This window comes from Amblyraja radiata, chromosome 18 (assembly GCF_010909765.2).
Source record: "Amblyraja radiata isolate CabotCenter1 chromosome 18, sAmbRad1.1.pri, whole genome shotgun sequence".
NCBI classification, from domain to species: Eukaryota; Metazoa; Chordata; class Chondrichthyes; order Rajiformes; family Rajidae; genus Amblyraja; species Amblyraja radiata.
The window spans coordinates 6,563,134-6,580,951 of record NC_045973.1 but is presented as its reverse complement, the minus strand read 5'-3'; the positions used below and the strand labels follow the sequence as shown (position 1 = coordinate 6,580,951).

The 17,818-nt window shown below is 46.3% G+C and overlaps 1 protein-coding gene across 4 annotated transcripts in view; it reads left to right on the top strand.

Moving 5' to 3' along the window:
* Positions 1–17,818, top strand: part of adamts9 (ADAM metallopeptidase with thrombospondin type 1 motif 9) — a 177,026-nt gene that overhangs the window by 39,828 nt on the left and 119,380 nt on the right. For all 4 annotated transcript variants that reach the window (XR_004414604.1, XM_033036660.1, XM_033036659.1 and 1 more), the window contains exons 8-11: positions 693–798; positions 11,598–11,744; positions 12,882–13,023; positions 16,417–16,521. Coding sequence is in view for 3 of the 4 variants with exons in the window: in XM_033036660.1 (XP_032892551.1) it covers positions 693–798; positions 11,598–11,744; positions 12,882–13,023; positions 16,417–16,521 (500 nt within the window). In the remaining variant the exon portion in view is untranslated. The remainder of the gene's footprint in view (positions 1–692; positions 799–11,597; positions 11,745–12,881; positions 13,024–16,416; positions 16,522–17,818) is intronic.

Sequence of the window (17,818 nt, the reverse complement as noted above, 5' to 3'; positions counted from 1 at the left end):
GTCAAATCTTCCATGTGTCATCGAGTCATCGAGTGATACAGCGTGGAAACGGGTCCTTCAGCCCAGCTTGCCCACAATGGCCAACATGACCCAGCTACGCTAGTCCCACCTGCCTGCGTTTGGTCCATATCCCTCCCAAACTGTCCTATCCATGTACCTGTCTAACTGCTTCTTAACTGTTAGGATAGTCCCTGCCTCAACTACCTCCTCTGGCAGCTTGTTCCATGCACCCACCACCCTTTGTGTGAAAAAGTTACCCCTCAGATTCCTATTAAATCTTTTCCCTTTCACCTTAAACCTGTGTCCTCTGGTCCTCGATTCACCTACTCTGGGCAAGGGACTCTGTGCATCTACCTGATCTATTCTTCTTATGATTTTATACACCTCTATAAGATCCTCCTGCGCTCCAAGGAATAGAGTCCCAGTCTACTCAACCTCTCCCTATAGCTCAGACCCTCCAGTCCTAGCAACATCCTGGTAAATCTTCTCTGTACCCTTTCCAGCTTGACAACATCTTTCCTATAACACGGTGCCCAGAATTGAACATAATACTCTAAATGTGGCCTCACCAACGTCTTGTATAACTGCAACATGACCTCCCAACTTATCTACTATATGTTTGAACTGTTTGGGACCAAGCTTCAAGTTCGGTAAAGATTGGAAAATAACTTTTCCCTTTGGATTTCTTGTAGGTCTGGCAGAGCTGGGGACCGTATGTGACCCTTACAGAAGTTGTTCCATCAGTGAAGACAACGGATTAAGTACCGCTTTTACAATAGCCCATGAACTTGGACACGTGTAAGTCTTCAATAAGTCTTATTAAATATAGTTTATATAATTATTTTTGTGCGATACGTACAACAAATCAGCGTGCTTTGATATTTCAATTAACTTGGATAATTATTGACCTCGGGTGCTGTCTGTGTGGAGTTTGCATGTTCTCCCTGTGACCGTGTGTGTGCTTGTTCTGGTTTCTTCCCACATCCCAAAGATGTGCGGGTTTGTAGGTTAATTGGCTTCCAGAAAAAAAGTTGCCTCCTTTATGCAGCAAGTGAATAACATAGAACTAGTGTTAATGGGTGATCGATGGTCAGCATGAACTTGATGGGCTGAAGGGCCTGTTTCCATTTGTATCTCTAAAAGTCATGTTAAGTATAATTATATTTTAAAAATGTGTGCGATGTGTATTACAAATCAATGTGCTTTGATATTTGTATTAATTTGGATCATTATTCAATAATAATGTTTCGAATAGATTGCATTTCCTTTGTCAGCAATTTTTCCAACAGCAACTTGCATTTTAAAATAAACTTAAAAGAGAGATACAGCCAATAGTGCAACGTAATCTGAAAATAAAATTGACGCCATTAATAGCAGTTGCGTAGGAAGGAACTGCAGATGCTGGTTTAAGTCGAAGGTAGACACAAAAAGCTGGAGTAACTCAGCGGGACAGGCAACATCTCTGGAGAGAAGGAATGGGTGATGTTTCGGGTCGAGACCCTTCTTCAGAATAACAGAATGTCTGAAGAAGGATCTTGACCCAAAGCGTCACCCATTCCTTCTCTTCACACCAGAGTTTTGCTGCCTGTCCCGCTGAGTTACTCCAGCATTTTGTGTCTACCTTCGATTTAAACCAGCATCTGCAGTTCCTTCTCGCACATCTTCAGAATGACAGCTGTGTTTGGTGATGGGTTATGGAATTACAGGGGTTTAAAGTAAGGGTGTGAAATGCAGTGGAGATAAGGAAGAAAATGGCGGAGCAGGGGGTGATATATTGAGTGGTGAGAATGTGGGACGCACAGATGTTTGACCCGGAGGAATAGATGATTTCGGGATTGGGTGATAGTGGTGGAGAACTTGCACTAGTGGAGATTAGAGAGAAGGAGGAGCAAAAATGGGAGAGGAGTCAACGATGAAGGTGAAATAAAAACATTTAAACTTTGTCTAAAGGCTAGGAATGATTGTTGGGCAAGGAAAAAGTTACAGCATGGAAACAGGAGCCAAGAGGTCCTTCTGCAGTTGTACAGGGCCCTAGTGAGACCACACCTGGAGTATTGTGTGTAGTTTTGGTCCCCTAATTTGAGGAAGGACATTCTTGCTATTGAGGGAGTGCAGTGTAGGTTTACAAGGTTAATTCCCAGGATGGCGGGACTGCCATATGCTGAGAGAATGGAGCGGCTGGGCTTGTATACTCTGGAGTTTAGAAGGATAAGAGGGCATCCTATTGAAACATATAAGATTATTAAGGGCTTGGACACGCTAGAGGCAGGTAACATGTTCCCAATGTTGGGGGAGGCCAGAACCAGGGGCCACAGTTTAAGAATATGGGGTAAGCCATTTAGAACGGAGGTGAAAAAACACTTTTCCTCACAGAGAGTTGTGTGTCTGTGGAATCCTCAGAGGGCGGTGGAGGCAGGTTCTCTGGATACTTTCAAGAGAGAACTAGATAGGGCTCTTAAAGATAGCGGAGTCAGGGGATATGGGGAGAAGGCAGGAACGGGGTACTGATTGGGGATGATCAGCCATGATCACATTGAATGGTGGTGCTGGCTCGAAGGACCGAATGGCCTACTCCTGCACCTATTGTCTATTTTCCTTGCACTGAATGTTATTCCCTTTATCCTGTACCTGTACACTGTGGATGGCTCGATTGCAAGATCTCATGGAAACATTGCTCAGTTATGTAATATCCGAGTGTATTTGACCCTTGCATTCCCTCTCTCTCTCCGTCCCTCCTCTGTCCTGGTTCTCTGACTATGCCTCTCCAATGTATGCCTCCTTGTCACCTTCCCCTCACCTAACAACGAACCATTCTACATTTCCTTCTCACTGTCTGCTTTGATCTGTTTTCACACCTTACGCCTCCATATCTCTGTCTCCCTCTTCCCCCCCCCCCCCCCCCCCCCCCCCCCCCCCCCCGGACTCTCAGTCTGAAGAAGGGGTCCCGAAATATCACCATTCCTTCTCTCCAGGTATGCTGCCTGTCCCGCTGAGTTACTCCAGCATTTTGTGTCTATACTCAGTTTAGTTTAGTTCAGGTTAGTGTGTTGTCATGTGTGCCAAGGTACAGTGAAAAGCTTTGATGTAGGCTACAGGCAGATGTGTCGAGGTACAGTGAAAAGCTTTGATGCAGGCTGCAGGCTACAGGCAACAAAATACAGGCTGCAACAGGAATAAATGGATAGATATTCTTTGAGTGTCCTTCGTGGCAAGAGGATTCAGGCAGGGAATTAGTGGTTGATTTATTCCGTTAGATGTGTCGAGATCCTGACTACTATCACGGAAGCTAGCAACCCTTCCTTCATTAGCAGGCGTGGAAGGGAAGCGTGCTGGTGCCAAAAGCAAACCTTGTTACGCACTCATCCACGAGCTGTTCTGCTGCAGTGTCTCTTGTAGCGATCCCCGAGGATTCGACTGAATGACGGGCTCTCTCCAGAGACGCTCGTCCCTTTACGAAACCACAGCTGCCTCCCAGCTGGCTCTCACTTCAGAGTCTTGTGTGTGGAACAAAGGTTCAAATCACAGCGCACAATATGTTTCAGAGACGCAGCGTGGAAGCAGGCCCTTTGGCCCATTGAGTCCATGCCGACCTTTCACACTAGTTCCATCATACCCCACATTCGCATCCACTCCCTAAATGCAACGGGGCCATTACCAGAGGGCCGATTATCCTACAGACCACGCACGTCTCTGGGACGTGGGAGGAAACTGGAGCACTCGGAGAAAACCCACCCAATGTTGGAACAAGGACCCGGCCACTCCCTCTTCTCCCCTCTATTGAGAAATCAATATCCATACCGCTGGGGTGTAAGCTGCCCAAGCGAAATGTAAGGTGCTGTTCCTCCAATTTCCAATTTACTGATCTATATCCCCATTTGTGAGAGCATGTAAATACAAAGCTCCTCCTGAGAAAGGTTATCTCACCTACTTTTGTTTCATTTTTATCCATTTCATTCGTCTCTGCAATTTTAGTTTAGTTTCGTTTATTGTCACGTGTACCGAGGTACAGTGAAAAGCTTTTATGTTGTGTGCTAACCAGTCAGCAGAAAGACTACACATGATTCCAATCGAGCCGTCCACAGACACAGGTTAAACGGAATAACGTTTAGTGCAAGATAAAGTCCGATTAAAGATAGTTTAGTTTAGTGTTTTGTTGTCACGTGTACCGAGGTACAGTGAAAAGCATTTCTGCTGCGCGCTATCCAGTCAGCGGAAAAACTAAGCATGATTTCTATCGAGCCGTCCACAGTGCACAGATACAGTCTGAAAGGAATAATGTTTAGTGTAAGATTAAGTAACTAAGTAAGTAAGTTTATTGGCCAAGTATTCACATACAAGGAATTTGCCTTGGTGCTCCACCCATAAGTAACAACATGACATACAGAATGACTCAGAAAACACTAAGCATTAATAATAATAAGACATTAATGATAAAACACCATTGATCAAGCATGTGAACCAACAAAATACCAGATCAAAGGGAGGCTACAGATTTTTGGCTGTTGAGTAGAGCAACTACTCGTGGATAAAAACTCTATTTATGTCTGGCTGTGGCAGCTTCGACAGTCCGAGTAAAAATAGGTGACAAATACTGTGCTATTTACCTGCATTTTAGTAAGTTTGCCGGTCTGTTAAAATAACTAAAACCTACAAATTGCACCCTAACAAAATAAAGTCAAAATATAACAAACAAAAACGTTTTCTGTACCTTTCCACAATTTTAAGAGCGGGCATCAACTCTCTGTCTCTGAGCATTAAGTCTCTAGGTCTGGTGTCTCCTAATCCTTTTAGTGTCAGGGTCACTAGTCCTATTTGCTGTTGCCACAGGATTTAAATCTCTCGACAGGCTCCCATTTATACACTGTCATTGAAAGATATTTTCACACTGCTTGCCTTGCTCATCCTCTCTCCTGTTTTGTTGCTGCGTATCAGGTCGTGAACCTGCCGCGTTTTCAACTGCTCCACTGGCGTAGTTGTTACCTACCGAACCGATGGGACCGTTTCATTAAATCATATTGACCTCTTCTATTCCGCTCAATCTCCCTCCCCTCCCCCCCCCCACCCCCACACCCCCCGCCCCCCGCCCCCCCCAGTGGAATGGCAAGGAATCAGCGGTACGTTCGGCTAAGCGCAGTTTTCTCACGGCATTGGTACTGGGAGGAGATTTGCTTTTGGCCGTCTCGGCCTGCTCCATGTGTGGGTACCTTTCACCAACCGCGGGAGCGCCCATCTGCTCACTGTCTCCGTCATTCAAACTGCGGTGTTGGCGTGATGTACATCCTTTGTGAAGATCACATTACTGTCTTAACCAAGGATGTGGAGAGGGAGGGAGTGGTGGGGGAGGGGGGCGGGATAACAGGACGAACCAGGGAAGGAAAAACGACAAGCTATTTTGGTTTAGCTTAGAAACACAGCGCGGAAACAGGCCCGAGTGGAACCCAGATAGTCGCAAAAAGCTGGAGTAACTCAACGGGTCAGACAGCATAGAAGATAGACACAAAATGCTGGAGTAACTCAGCAGGAAAGGCAGCATCTCTGGATAGGCGGAATGGGTGAGGTTTCGGGTCGAGACCCTTCTTCAGACCCAACCCGAAATATCACCCATTCCTTCTCTCCAGAGTTGCTGCCTGTCCCGCTGAGTTACTCTAGCATTTTGCGCCTATCTTCGGTGTAAACCAGCATCTGCAGTTCTTTCTTACGCACCCTCCTTAGATGCTGCCTGCCCTGCTGAGTTCCTCCAGCACTTTGTGTTTTGCTCAACATTCCAGCATCTGCAGTTCCATGTAACCCAGTTTTCCTTCTGTCGGGCCTGGCTTTGCTCCATGAGATAGTCACACATTCCCTCTGCCTTTTGTTTCTCCCATAATGTCTGCTGTTCTTTGCTGATGGCTTTACATCTGTCCCTTTCTGATTTCTGCTTCTTCAGCCAAGCCCTCTGACGACCTTTCTGGTTTTTTTCCCATGTGTTTCTAGTTCATGTTTATTTTTTTTCCCCGACTCTATTTCCCACTTCCGCCTTTATTCTCACAAATTCTGTTCATCTTATCAATCTCCTCTGGACCTCGTCAAGTGGATGGATACCTGTTGCTTTAGTTCAGTTTAGTTTAGAGATACAGTGGGGAAACAGGCCCTTCGGCTCACCGAGTCAGTGCCGACCAGCCATCCCCGCTCACTAACACTATCCCGCACGCATTAGGGGACAATTTATTACATTTACACCAAGCCAATTAACCTACAAACCTGTACGTCTTTGGAGTGTGGGAGGAAACCGAAGATCTCGGAGAAAACCCACGCAGGTCACGGGGAGAACGTACAAACTCCATACAGACAGCACCCGCAGTCAGGATCGAACCCGGGTCTCCGGTGCTATAAGGCAGCAGCTCTGCTACTGCGCCACTGTGCAGCCCTTTCTTCTGCATATATTTTGAACCGGCTTCAGAGGTTTGAAGGCTAAGGCATATTTTTGCCCTTCAAAGTAAAATTTAAAATGTGAAATGCTCCTCACTGTCTTGAATATGCTCTCATTTGTCCAAAGTATCACCATTTATTGCTGAGATTCTGAACTCCTGCATGATTAGTTTAGACAATAGACAATAGGTGCAGGAGTAGGCCATTCGACCCTTCGAGCCAGCACCGCCATTCAATGTGATCACGGCTGATCATCCACATTCAGTACCCCGTTCCTGCCTTCTCACCATATCCCCTGACTCTGCTATTTTTAAGAACCCTATCTAGCTCTCTCTTGAAAGCATCCAGAGAATCGGCCTCCACTGCCTTCTGAGGCAGGGAATTCCACAGATTCACAACTCTGAGTGGAAAAGTGTTTCCTCGTCTCCGTTCTAAATGGCCTACCCTTTATTCTTAAAGTGTAGCCCCTGGTTCTGGACTCCCCCAACATCGGGAACATGTTTCCTGCCTCGAGGATGTCCAATCTCTTAATAATCTTATATGTTTCAATAAGATCCCCACTCATTCTTCTAAATTCCAAAGTATACAAGCCCAGCCGCTCCATTCTATCAATCATGTGCCCATGATTTGGAAGAAGGGTTTCGGCCCGAAACGTTGCCTATTTCCTTCGCTCCATTGATGCTGCCGCACCCGCTGTGTTTCTCCAGCACTTTTGTCTACCTGCCCATGATTAGTTTAGTTTCAAGTTACAGCGCGATACACGGCCCTTCAGCCTACCGAGTCCATGCCGACCAGCGATCACCATTACACTGGTTCTATCCTACCCACACTATCCAAGTGTGAGGCACAGATCACAGATGGTGCCTTTATTGCTCGGCACGGTGGTGCAGCGGTAGAGTTGCTGCCTTACAGCGCCAGGGACCCGGGTTTGATCCTGACCATGGATACTTATCTGTCTGTAACTTTGTAAGCGATCTTTATGTGGCATCTACTTCACTGAAGAATTTCACTGTGACTTGTCACATGTGACAGTAAAGTATTAATTCATTCATTCATAGAGTTTGTACGTTCTCCTCGTGACCGCGTGGGTTTTCTCCGGGTGCTCCGGTTTCCTCCCACACTCCAAAGACGTACAGGTTTGTAGGTTAATTGGCTTCGGTATAATTGTAAATTGTCCCTAGTGGGTGTAGGATAGTGTTAGTGTACGGGGTGATCGTTGGTCGGCACGGACTCGGTGGGCCGAAGGGCCTGTTTCTGTGGTGTGTCTCTTTAAAAAAAAAAAAGCCCACTTCTCTTGGCAAATGTTTGTGGCACACCTAGCAAAATCATTTGCTGTGATTGCATCTGATGTTTGTCCCACTGGTGTGAACAGTCCCCTGAGGTGCCGGTTATTCAAATAGATCACTGCTGATCCAGCTCATAAAACAACACCTCCCATTTGCTGGACAGGCTCCTTCACACCCCGAATAGCTCCCAGTTGCAAAACCCACCACCCTGTAAACCATTTAAATAAAAGCATTGGCCAACCAAGGGCAATGTCATAGTGTCATAGAGTGATAGATACAGTGTGGAAACAGGCCCTTCGGCCCAACTCACCCACACCGACCAACAATGTCCCAGTACCCAAGTCCCACTTACCTGCGCTTGGTCCATATCTCTCCAAACCCGTTCTATCCATGTACCTGTCTAACGTGTAGTTAACCCACAGTGCTCAACTCAACCATTCTGACTTCTTTGCAAAATGCAGTGATATTACTTTAGACTTTGTCGAGTTGTGTCTCACAGAGGTTTATAAAATGTGTAGGATAGTATTAATGTGCGGGGATCGCTGGTCGGCACGGACTCGGCGGGCCGAAGGGCCTGTTTCCGTGCCGTTTCACTAAACTAAACTACATTAACCTTATTCAGAATGAAAAATAAATATACGCGTAATAACAAAAGAACCATTGAACCATTAATATGGCTATTAATGTATTGAATGATTTTGAATATTACAGAACATAGAACAGTACAGCACAAGAACGTCAGCCCACAATATTTGTAAATACAAAATATAAAAAATACAATAATTGGAAAACGAAATACAATAAATACAAAATATAAACTGTGCAAAACCACTTCACGCATTCTCAGTGTCTATATATTCAATGGTGTTATACTCAATAAAAGTGTTCCCACTTGTCTTTAAAGGAAGTACCTTTGCCACTCATGTGGCCCCCCCCAGGGCTGATATCACTTCCCTTGTTTGAGGGGCGTCTCCACCACACCGTGCCCCCCAATGTCCAGCAGCGGAAGGACCCTAGACTGTGGTCCTCCCCCGCAGAGCCTTGGCGTTGGCTGCATCGAGTTTCAGTGCGTCCCTCAGCACGTACTCCTGCAGTCTACAGCGGGCCAGTCGGCAACATTCCCCGACGGCCTGCAATGACGTGTGTAATGGCTGCCATTCGGGGGAGAGAGAGAGAGTGAGAGACTATCGCGGACAGGGAGAGGCAGGGAGGGAGCCCCACACCGCACTCAGCCTGCTACGGTGCATGACGCCAGGGCTGGGAGGGATATCCTGTGTCCTGGTGAGTCAAGGTCAGCGTTGGAGGTGCCAAAGAGGAAATAGACGGGGGTGTGAATCCTTGTATTGTGGAACCACGCAGAGAGAAATGTCATGACCTCACCGGATATGTGACTAGTGCTCTCTCCTCTCTCTCATGGTACCTGCCCACTCACACGTCCCCACCCGCACATACACACAAGCTGTTGGCCACACGAATTGGAGCCTCACCAGTTTTATAGTTTAGTTTATTGTCACGTGTACCGAGGTACGGTGAAAAGCTTTTGTTGTGAGCTAACCAGTCAGCGGAAAGACAATCCATGATTACAATCGAGCCATTTACAGTGTATAGATACATGATAAGGGACTAACGTTTAGTGCAAGGTAAAGCCAGCAAAGTCCGATCAAAGATAGTCCGAGGGTCACAAATGAGGTAGATAGTTCAGGTCCGCTTTCTGGTTGTGGTAGGATGGTTCAGTTGCCTGATAACAGCTGGGAAGAAACTGTCCCTGAATCTGGCGGTGTGCGTTTTCACACTTCTGTACCTCTTGCCTGTTGGTAGAGGGTAGAAGAGGGAGTGGCCGGGGTGCGACTGGTCCTTGATTTATGCTGCTGGCCTTGCCGAGGCAGCGTGAGGTATAAATGGAGTCAGTGGAAGGGAGGTTGGTTTGTGTGACGGTCTGGGCAGCGTCCACAAGTCGCGACACACTCGGGCATTACTCGAAGACGTGCGGAGACTGATACGTGTAGCTGAGGTCAATAATTAAGGGACCAAATATCGCTGGGAATTCCGGAGTTGTTCACCTGGGATCGATGGAGAATGCTTTGCTGGAGCAGCTCAGACCATGTTTCAAAGTGCATAATGCAGTCCCTTCAATCTGAGTGTCAGAGGGGAGTTGCTTGGGGGGTGATGGTATTTCAGTTTGTGCTAGCATAGTGGAGAGATTAAGAAGGGCAAGATCAGCACTCCACACACAATCCCTGCTCTCATACACCATGCTGCCAGTGGTCCTCTGTGCTCCCAATACCCCCTACACACCGGTGCATTGTCAGGGAGGCACTAAGAAAGAAAACAGGCCCTTCTGCCCAACTTGCCCATGCTGACCAAGATGCCCCACCTACACTAGTCCCACCTTCCCGAATTTGGCCCATATCCCTCTAAATCTTTTCTATCCATGTATCTGTCCGAATGTCTTTTAAATGTTGTTACGGTACCTGCCCAAATGTTTTTTGCCTGTCGTTCTTGCGCGCAGACCAATTTCATAAATTTGTTTAACTATGCCCAGGGCAGGCTAACCCTGGAATAAAAATGAACTGCAGATGCTAGTTTGTACCAAAGATAGACACGAAAATGCTGGAGTAACTCAGCGGGTCAGGCATCATCTGTGGAGGAAACGGATAGGTGACGTTTTGGAGTCTGAAGAAGGGTCTCGACCTGAAACGTCACCTATCCATGTTCTCCAGAGATGCTGCCCAGCGCTTTAGACTTTAGAGAGGCAGAGTGGCAAAACAGGCCCCTCGGCCCATCGGGTCCGTGCCAACCAGCGGTCACCCTGAACACTAGCATTATCCAACACACTAGGGACAATTTACAATTTTTACCGAAGCCATTTAACCTGCAAACCTGTACGTCATTAGAGTGTGAGAGGAAACCAGAGCACCCGGAGAAAACCCACATGGTCACGGGGAGAACGTGCAAACTCCATACAGACAGCACCCGTAGTCAGGATCGAACCCGGGTACCTAGCACTGTATGGCAACAACTCAATCTCTGCGCCACTATGCCACCCTAACCTACTGAGTTACTCCAGTACTTTGTGACTATCTTCAATCTAACCCTGGTTAAATAGGTTTCATGAATGGTCTGTCTTGAAAGAAAGGACCCAGTTCGGTTTATTGTCACGTGTATCGAGGTACGGTGAAAAGCTTTTGTTGTGTGCTAACCCAGTCTCTGGGCAGTTATGTGATCCGATGTGCATGTCCTATTTCACGCAGAGAGTTGTGAGTGTGTGGAGTTCTCTGCCTCAGAGGGCAGTGGAGGTTGGTTCTCTGGATGCTTTCAAGAGAGAGTTTAGGGCCGGTCCCACCAGCATGGGCCTGCATGCAGCAAGCACGACCAAACCAGAAGCGGGGCCCGCGCGGAGGTCGAGTGAGTGACATGAAGTTGGAGCGAAGTCCGCAGGAAGTCCGCACGTGACGCAAGGCGTCGAGGCGGCTGCGGGCCGACAGGCCGTTGCCGCGCGGAATTTTTGAACACGGTCAGTTTTCGGAGCCCCGAGCGATGTCGGGACCAGCTCCGCACAACTCCATACGGCTCCGGCGATCGAAGTGGGACCGGCCCCGCGAGGCCGTACGGCTCAAGCGACCACGTTAGGTCGCGCTTGCCGCATGGAGTCGCATGCTCGTGGGACAGGCCCTTTAGATAGAGCTCTTAGGGATAGCGGAGTCAAGGGATATGGGGAGAAGGCAGGAACGGGGTACTGATTGTGGATGATCAGCCACGATCACAGTGAATGGCGGTGCTGGCTCGAAGGGCCGAACGGCCTACTCCTGCGTCTATTGTCTATTGTCTAATGAAACAAAAGGCAGCAGAAGCATGAATGTAAAACTAATCTTTAATGGAACGTTGTTTTTTATTTTTAACCAGGTTTAATATGCCTCATGACGACAGTAATAAATGTAAAGAGGATGGAGGCAAAAACCAGCAACATGTGATGGCTCCGACACTGAACTATTATACCAACCCCTGGATGTGGTCCAAATGTAGCAGAAGATACGTCACTAACTTCTTAGAGTACGTTAGTATTTTATCACGTCTTCAATTGAACTGTGTATGGTTTGTCATTGGGACCTAGGCCAGCACGGTGGCGCAACGGTAGTGTTGCTGCCTCACAGCGCCAGAGACCCAGGTTCGATCCTGACTACGGGTGCTGTCTGTACTGAGTTTGCACGTTCTCCCTGTGACCGCGTGGGTTTTCTCCGGGTGCTCCGGTTTCCTCCCACATTCCAAAGACGTACAGGTTTGTAGGTTATTTGGCTTAGGTAAAATTGTAAATCGTCCCTAATGTTTAGGATAGTGTTCGTGTGCGGGGGAATCGCTGGTCAGCGCGGACTCGGTGGGCCGAAGGGCCTGTTTCCACGCTGCATCTCTAAAGGAAAGTAAAGTCGTGAATGTGAATTTCATCCTATCAATGTATTTCAGATTGTGGTAACAAGTATTCTGAAACTTGAAACGTAGAAACAAGGAACTGCAAATGATGGTTTATGAAAGAAGGTACAAAGTGCTGGAGTAACGCAGCGGGTCAGGCAAAATCTCAGGTGAGCATGGAAAGGCGATGTTTCAGGTTAGGACTTTTCTTCTGTCTCTCTGAAGAAGGGTCCCCACCCGAAACGTCACCCATCCGTGTTCTCCAGAGATGCTGCCTGACCTGCTGAGTTACTCCAGCACTTTGTCTTTCCTTGATAAAGCAACATCTGCAGTTCCCTGTTTCTACCGGTAGTTTTCATATGTACATTTAACTAAAATTAAGTAAAGCATGATCTGATTTGCCTAAATTTTGTTTCCATTTAATGGGCGGGCGACTACCATCAAATCTATCTAGCCCATCAAGTTGGTTCTGTAAAGATTTTCAGAAGAATGCTTGGTAGACAAAAATGCTGGAGAAATCCAGCGGGTGAGGCAGCATCTATGGGGCGAAGGAAATAGGCGACGTTTCGGGCCGAGACCCTTCTTCAGACTGATGTGGGGGGAAGAAGAAAGGAAGAGGGCGGTGTCAGTGGGCTCTGGGGAGAGCTGGGAAGGGGAGGGGAAAGAGGGAGAAAGCAGGGACTACCTGAAATTGGAGAAGTCAATGTTCATACCGCTGGGGTGTGAACTACCCAAGCGTGTTTGATTTCTCGTCTATTTTTCTTACCCTTCGTCTCCTTTTAGCACAGGATATGCTGAATGTTTACTTGATGAACCTGTAACCAGAACGTATACACTCCCTCATCAGCTTCCTGGACAGATTTACAACGTGGACAAACAATGTGAATTGATTTTTGGCTCTGGGTCTCAGGTGTGCCCTTACATGGTAAGTCATGCGAGGATAATGGGCGGTTGAGATAAGAGTTGCTCTTGGACGTCGCGGGCGGTCATGGTGGCGCAGCGGTGGAGTTGCTGCCTTACAGCGCCAGAGTCCCGGGTTCGATCCTGACTGCGGGTGCTGTCTGTACAGAGTTTGCACCTTCTCCCCGTGACCAGCGCGGGTTTTCTCCGGGTGCTCCGGTGTCCTCCTACACTCCAAAGACGTACAGGTTTGTAGACTAATTGGATTGGTATAAATGCAACAAAAAAAATGTCCCTAGTGTGTGTAGGATGGTGTTAATATGCGGGGTTCATTTGGTCATCAGGTCATAGGAGCAGAATTAGGACATTCGGCCCATCAAGTCTACTCTGCCATTCAATCATGGCTGATCTACCTCTCCCTCCTAACCTCATTCTCCTGCCCTCTCCCCATAACCCCTGACACCCATACTAATCAGGAATCTCTCTATCTCTGCCTTAAAATGATCCATTGGCCTCCACAGCCTTCTGTGGCAAAGAATTCCACAGATTCACCACCCTCTGACTAAAGAAATCCCTCCTAAAAGATTGTCCTTTAATTCTGACGCTATGACCTCTAGTCCGAGACTCTCCCATTAGTGGAAACATCCTCTCCACATCCACTCTATCCAAGCCTTTCATATTCAGTACGTTTCCTCATCCTGTAAACTCCAGTGAGTACAGGCTCAGTGCTGGAAAATGCTAGTCTGTAGGAAGGAACTGTAGATGCTGGTTTATGCCGAAGATAGACACAAAGTGCTGGAGTAACTCAGCGGGACAGGCAGCATCTCTGGAGAGAAGGAATGGGTGACGAATGGGAGTCTGAAGAAGGGTCTCAACCCGAAACGTCACCCATTCCTTCTCTCCAGATATGCTGCCTGTCCCGCTGGGTTACTCCAGCATTTTATGTCTATCTTCTACACTGATCAATGCTCTATATCACAGAGAAAATAGTGTCTATCAGGAGTGTTATCGTGAACAGGCATCCATTTAATTGACTCTCTGATTGTCTTGGTTTTGTTCACCTTTAAGGATCGGGTGGTCAAAAAGGCTTTTGGCACAGTGGCCTTCACCAGTCAGTGTATTGAGCATGGAAGTTGGGACTAACAGTATCTACAGTGTAGATCAAACATTATTGCTGATTTGATCCGTGCCTGTTTTTTGCTGCTTACCTGATCCACATTCCATGTCAGGTTTCCACACTACCACCATGGTGGAATGCGGGCAGATATGTTGATTAGTTCAACTTACGAACTCCGAGCCTACAGTACTCATTTTGATGGTCTCTGTATGTATTCTAATTAAAGTGTGACTCTGTGTCAATAGTACATTGCACTTGGTGTCAGAAGTGGGATCAGGACTTTGTTTCTGCGCCTGCAAAAGGACTGCCAATGGGGCTGGTGCCGATGATGAAGACCCCTGTAAAGCCTGTCAACAAATCCCCTGCAAAACCTGTGCTGGTTGAGTCGTCGCCTGCTAAGAAACTCCCGATGGAGGCTGTGCCGGTGGCAACATCTCCTGTGAGGGGTACGGCTGAAGAACCGTACAGATGCAGGACGGGTCAGCAACCCTGTGGCTAAACACAGGGACTATGTATGGATGCAGATCTTGGACTCTAACAAACTATAACTGGCATCACTTATATTATTTGCAATATATCCTCCATTGCTTGACTGTAGATGATAGTTATTTAGAGTCCAAGATCTGCATCTAGACATAATCTAGCTACAGGCTTGCTAACCTGTCCTGCATACAATGCCCTCCATAATGTTTGGGACAAAGACCCATCATTTATTTATTTGCCTCTGTACTCCACAATTTGAGATTTGTAATAGAAAAATATCACATGTGGTTAAAGTGCACATTGTCAGATTTTATTAAATGCCATTTTTATACATTTTGGTTTCACCATGTAGAAATTACAGCTGTGTTTATACATAGTCCCCCCATTTCAGGGCACCATAATGTTTGGGACACATGACTTCACAGGTGTTTGTAATTGCTCAGGTGTGTTTTAATTGCCTCCTTAATGCAGGTATAAGAGAGCTCTCAGCACCTAGTATTTCCTCCAGTCTTTCCATCACCTTTGCTGTTTATCAACATGAGGACCAAAGTTGTGCCAATGAAAGTCAAAGAAGCCATTATGAGACTGAGAAACGAGAATAAAACTTAGAGACATCAGCCAAACCTTAGGCTTTCCAAAATCAGCTGTTTGGAACATCATTAAGAAGAAAGAGAGCACTGGTGAGCTTACTAATCACAAAGGGACTGGCAGGCCAAGGAAGACCTCCACAGCTGATGACAGGAGGATTCTCTCTATAAATAAAGAAAAATCCCCAAACACCTGTCCGACAGATCAGAAACACTCTTCAGGAGTCAGGTGTGGATTTGTCAATGACCACTGTCCGTAAAAGACTTCATGAACGGAAATACAGAGGCTACACTGCAAGATGCAAACCACTGGTCAGCCGCAAAAATAGGATGGCCAGGTTACAGTTTGCCAAGAAGTACTTAAAGAGCAACCACAGTTCTGGAAAAAGGTCTTGTGGATGAGACGAAGATTAACTTATATCAGAGTGATGGTAAGAGCAAAGCATGGAGGAGAGAAGAAACTGCGCAAGATCCAAAGTATACCACCTCATCTGTGAAACACGGTGGTGGGGGTGTTATGGCCTGGGCATGTATGGCTGCTGAAGGTACTGGCTCACTTGATGATACAACTGCTGATGGTAGTAGCATAATGAATTCTGAAGTGTAGAGACACATCCTATCTGCTCAAGTTCAAACAAATGCCTCAAGATTCATTGGCCGGCAGTTCATTCCACAGCAAGACAATGATCCCAAACATACTACTAAAGCAACAAAGGAGTTTTACAAATTTAAAAAATGGTCAATTATTGAGTGACCAAGTCAATCGCCCGATCTGAACCAATTGTGCCTTTTATATGCTGAAGAGAAATCCGAAGGGGACTAGCCCCCAAAACAAGCATAAGCTAAAGATGGCTGCAATACAGGCCTGGTAGGGTATCACCAGAGAAGACACCCAGCAACTGGTGATGTCCATGAATCGCAGACTTCAAGCAGTCATTACATGCAAAGAATATGCAACAAAATACTAAACATGACTACTTTCATTTACATGACATTGCTGTGTCCCAAACATTATGGTGCCCTGAAATGGGGGGACTATGTATAAACGCTGCTGTAATTTCTACATGGTGAAACCAAAATGTGTAAAAATGTCCTTTATTAAAATCTGACAGTGCATATTAACCACACGTCTTTGTCCCAAACATTATGGAGGACACTGTACCTGTCTATCCTGCAGAAATAGAGAGTGAGTAAGCAGATTTTACAGAGATTTTTTCTTTGTGCTTTGTAGACACAATGCCGACGTCTTTGGTGCACAAGTACTGAAGGAGTCCAGAGAGGCTGTCGGACGCAGCATATGCCCTGGGCGGACGGCACAGAGTGTGAGCCTGGAAAGGTGAGTGCCCCGATATTTTTAGAAAATATATCTTCAACATTTTTTTTTAAATCGGAAATTAGTTTAATGTAAAGCTAGATTGATGTGTGCAGTTTAAGAATGATTGTTTTACGACTCGTGTGCAACCAGATAGTATGTGTTGGAAGGAACTGCAGATGCTGGTTCACACTGAAGATGGACACAAAATGCTGGAGTAACTCGGCGGGTCAGGCAGCATCTCTGGAAAGAAGGAATGGGTGACGTTTCAGGTTGAGACCCTTCTTTAGACCTAGTTCAGTTCAGTTTTATTGTCACGTGTACCGAGGTACAGTGAAAAGCTTTTTTTGCGTGCTAACCAGTCAGCGGAACGACAATACATGATTACAATCGAGCCATTTACAGTGTATAGATGGATTTAAAAGTGTGGAGCGATTGTGATATGTGATCGTAGATCTACTTCTGTAGCTAGCACGCAGATAGTCGCTTGGGTTGGGCATCCAGAGATGCTGCTTGACCCGCTGTGAGTTACTCCAACGTTTTGTGTCTATCTTCGATATTATGTTAATTGCTTCATAGGTTTCCATCCTTAAAGCGGGTCTTCAGTTATATGCAACTAAGCTAATGGCGCAAAGAGCGGGAGAAGAGCTTAAGCAAGATAAAGATGTGACAGTGATCAGCATCTGCCGGCATTTGGTATATCTCACAAGATCAGGGCTGGTTGCTGTCTTTCGAATGTGTGTACCTCCTCCAGCAACTAATAGAAGCATAAAGAGGAAACAGACTTAAAGCGCTTCTAATGACATGTTTGAGATGAACTTTCCCATTCATTATCTTGCCTGGTATATAATTACCACTTCCAAAGTTAAACTTCCTGTTTAACTTCATTTTAGGTTCGCTTTGTGCTAAATTCTTCTGAAGCTTTTTAAGTACTTGGGGCTTTTTATTTTTGTTGAAGAAAAAAAAGAAATAAGAGTTTTGCTTATATAAGACTTGGTATATTGTGGAAATTCTGTTTTTAGTTCTTAGTTCGTGACCTTCACGGAGCTGTAGATAACGTTATTGTATTAGTACAACGCACGTTTAACGTTTTCAACTTAGCCCGTGTAACTACCCATGTCTTGCAGTCTGCATATGGTGCTCTCGTTTCTCCGCTTTCACTTCCTTTCCTCCCATTGTTAAAATCAATTACGTTTGCTCACTGCCACAAGGGAGAGAGAGCTCTGGGGAGATGCAGGAGAATAGGAACATCCTGACCAGCCAAATCAAAAGGATTTTTGCTTTCACTAATATTGACTTCCAGTAACCCTTGCTTTCCCGC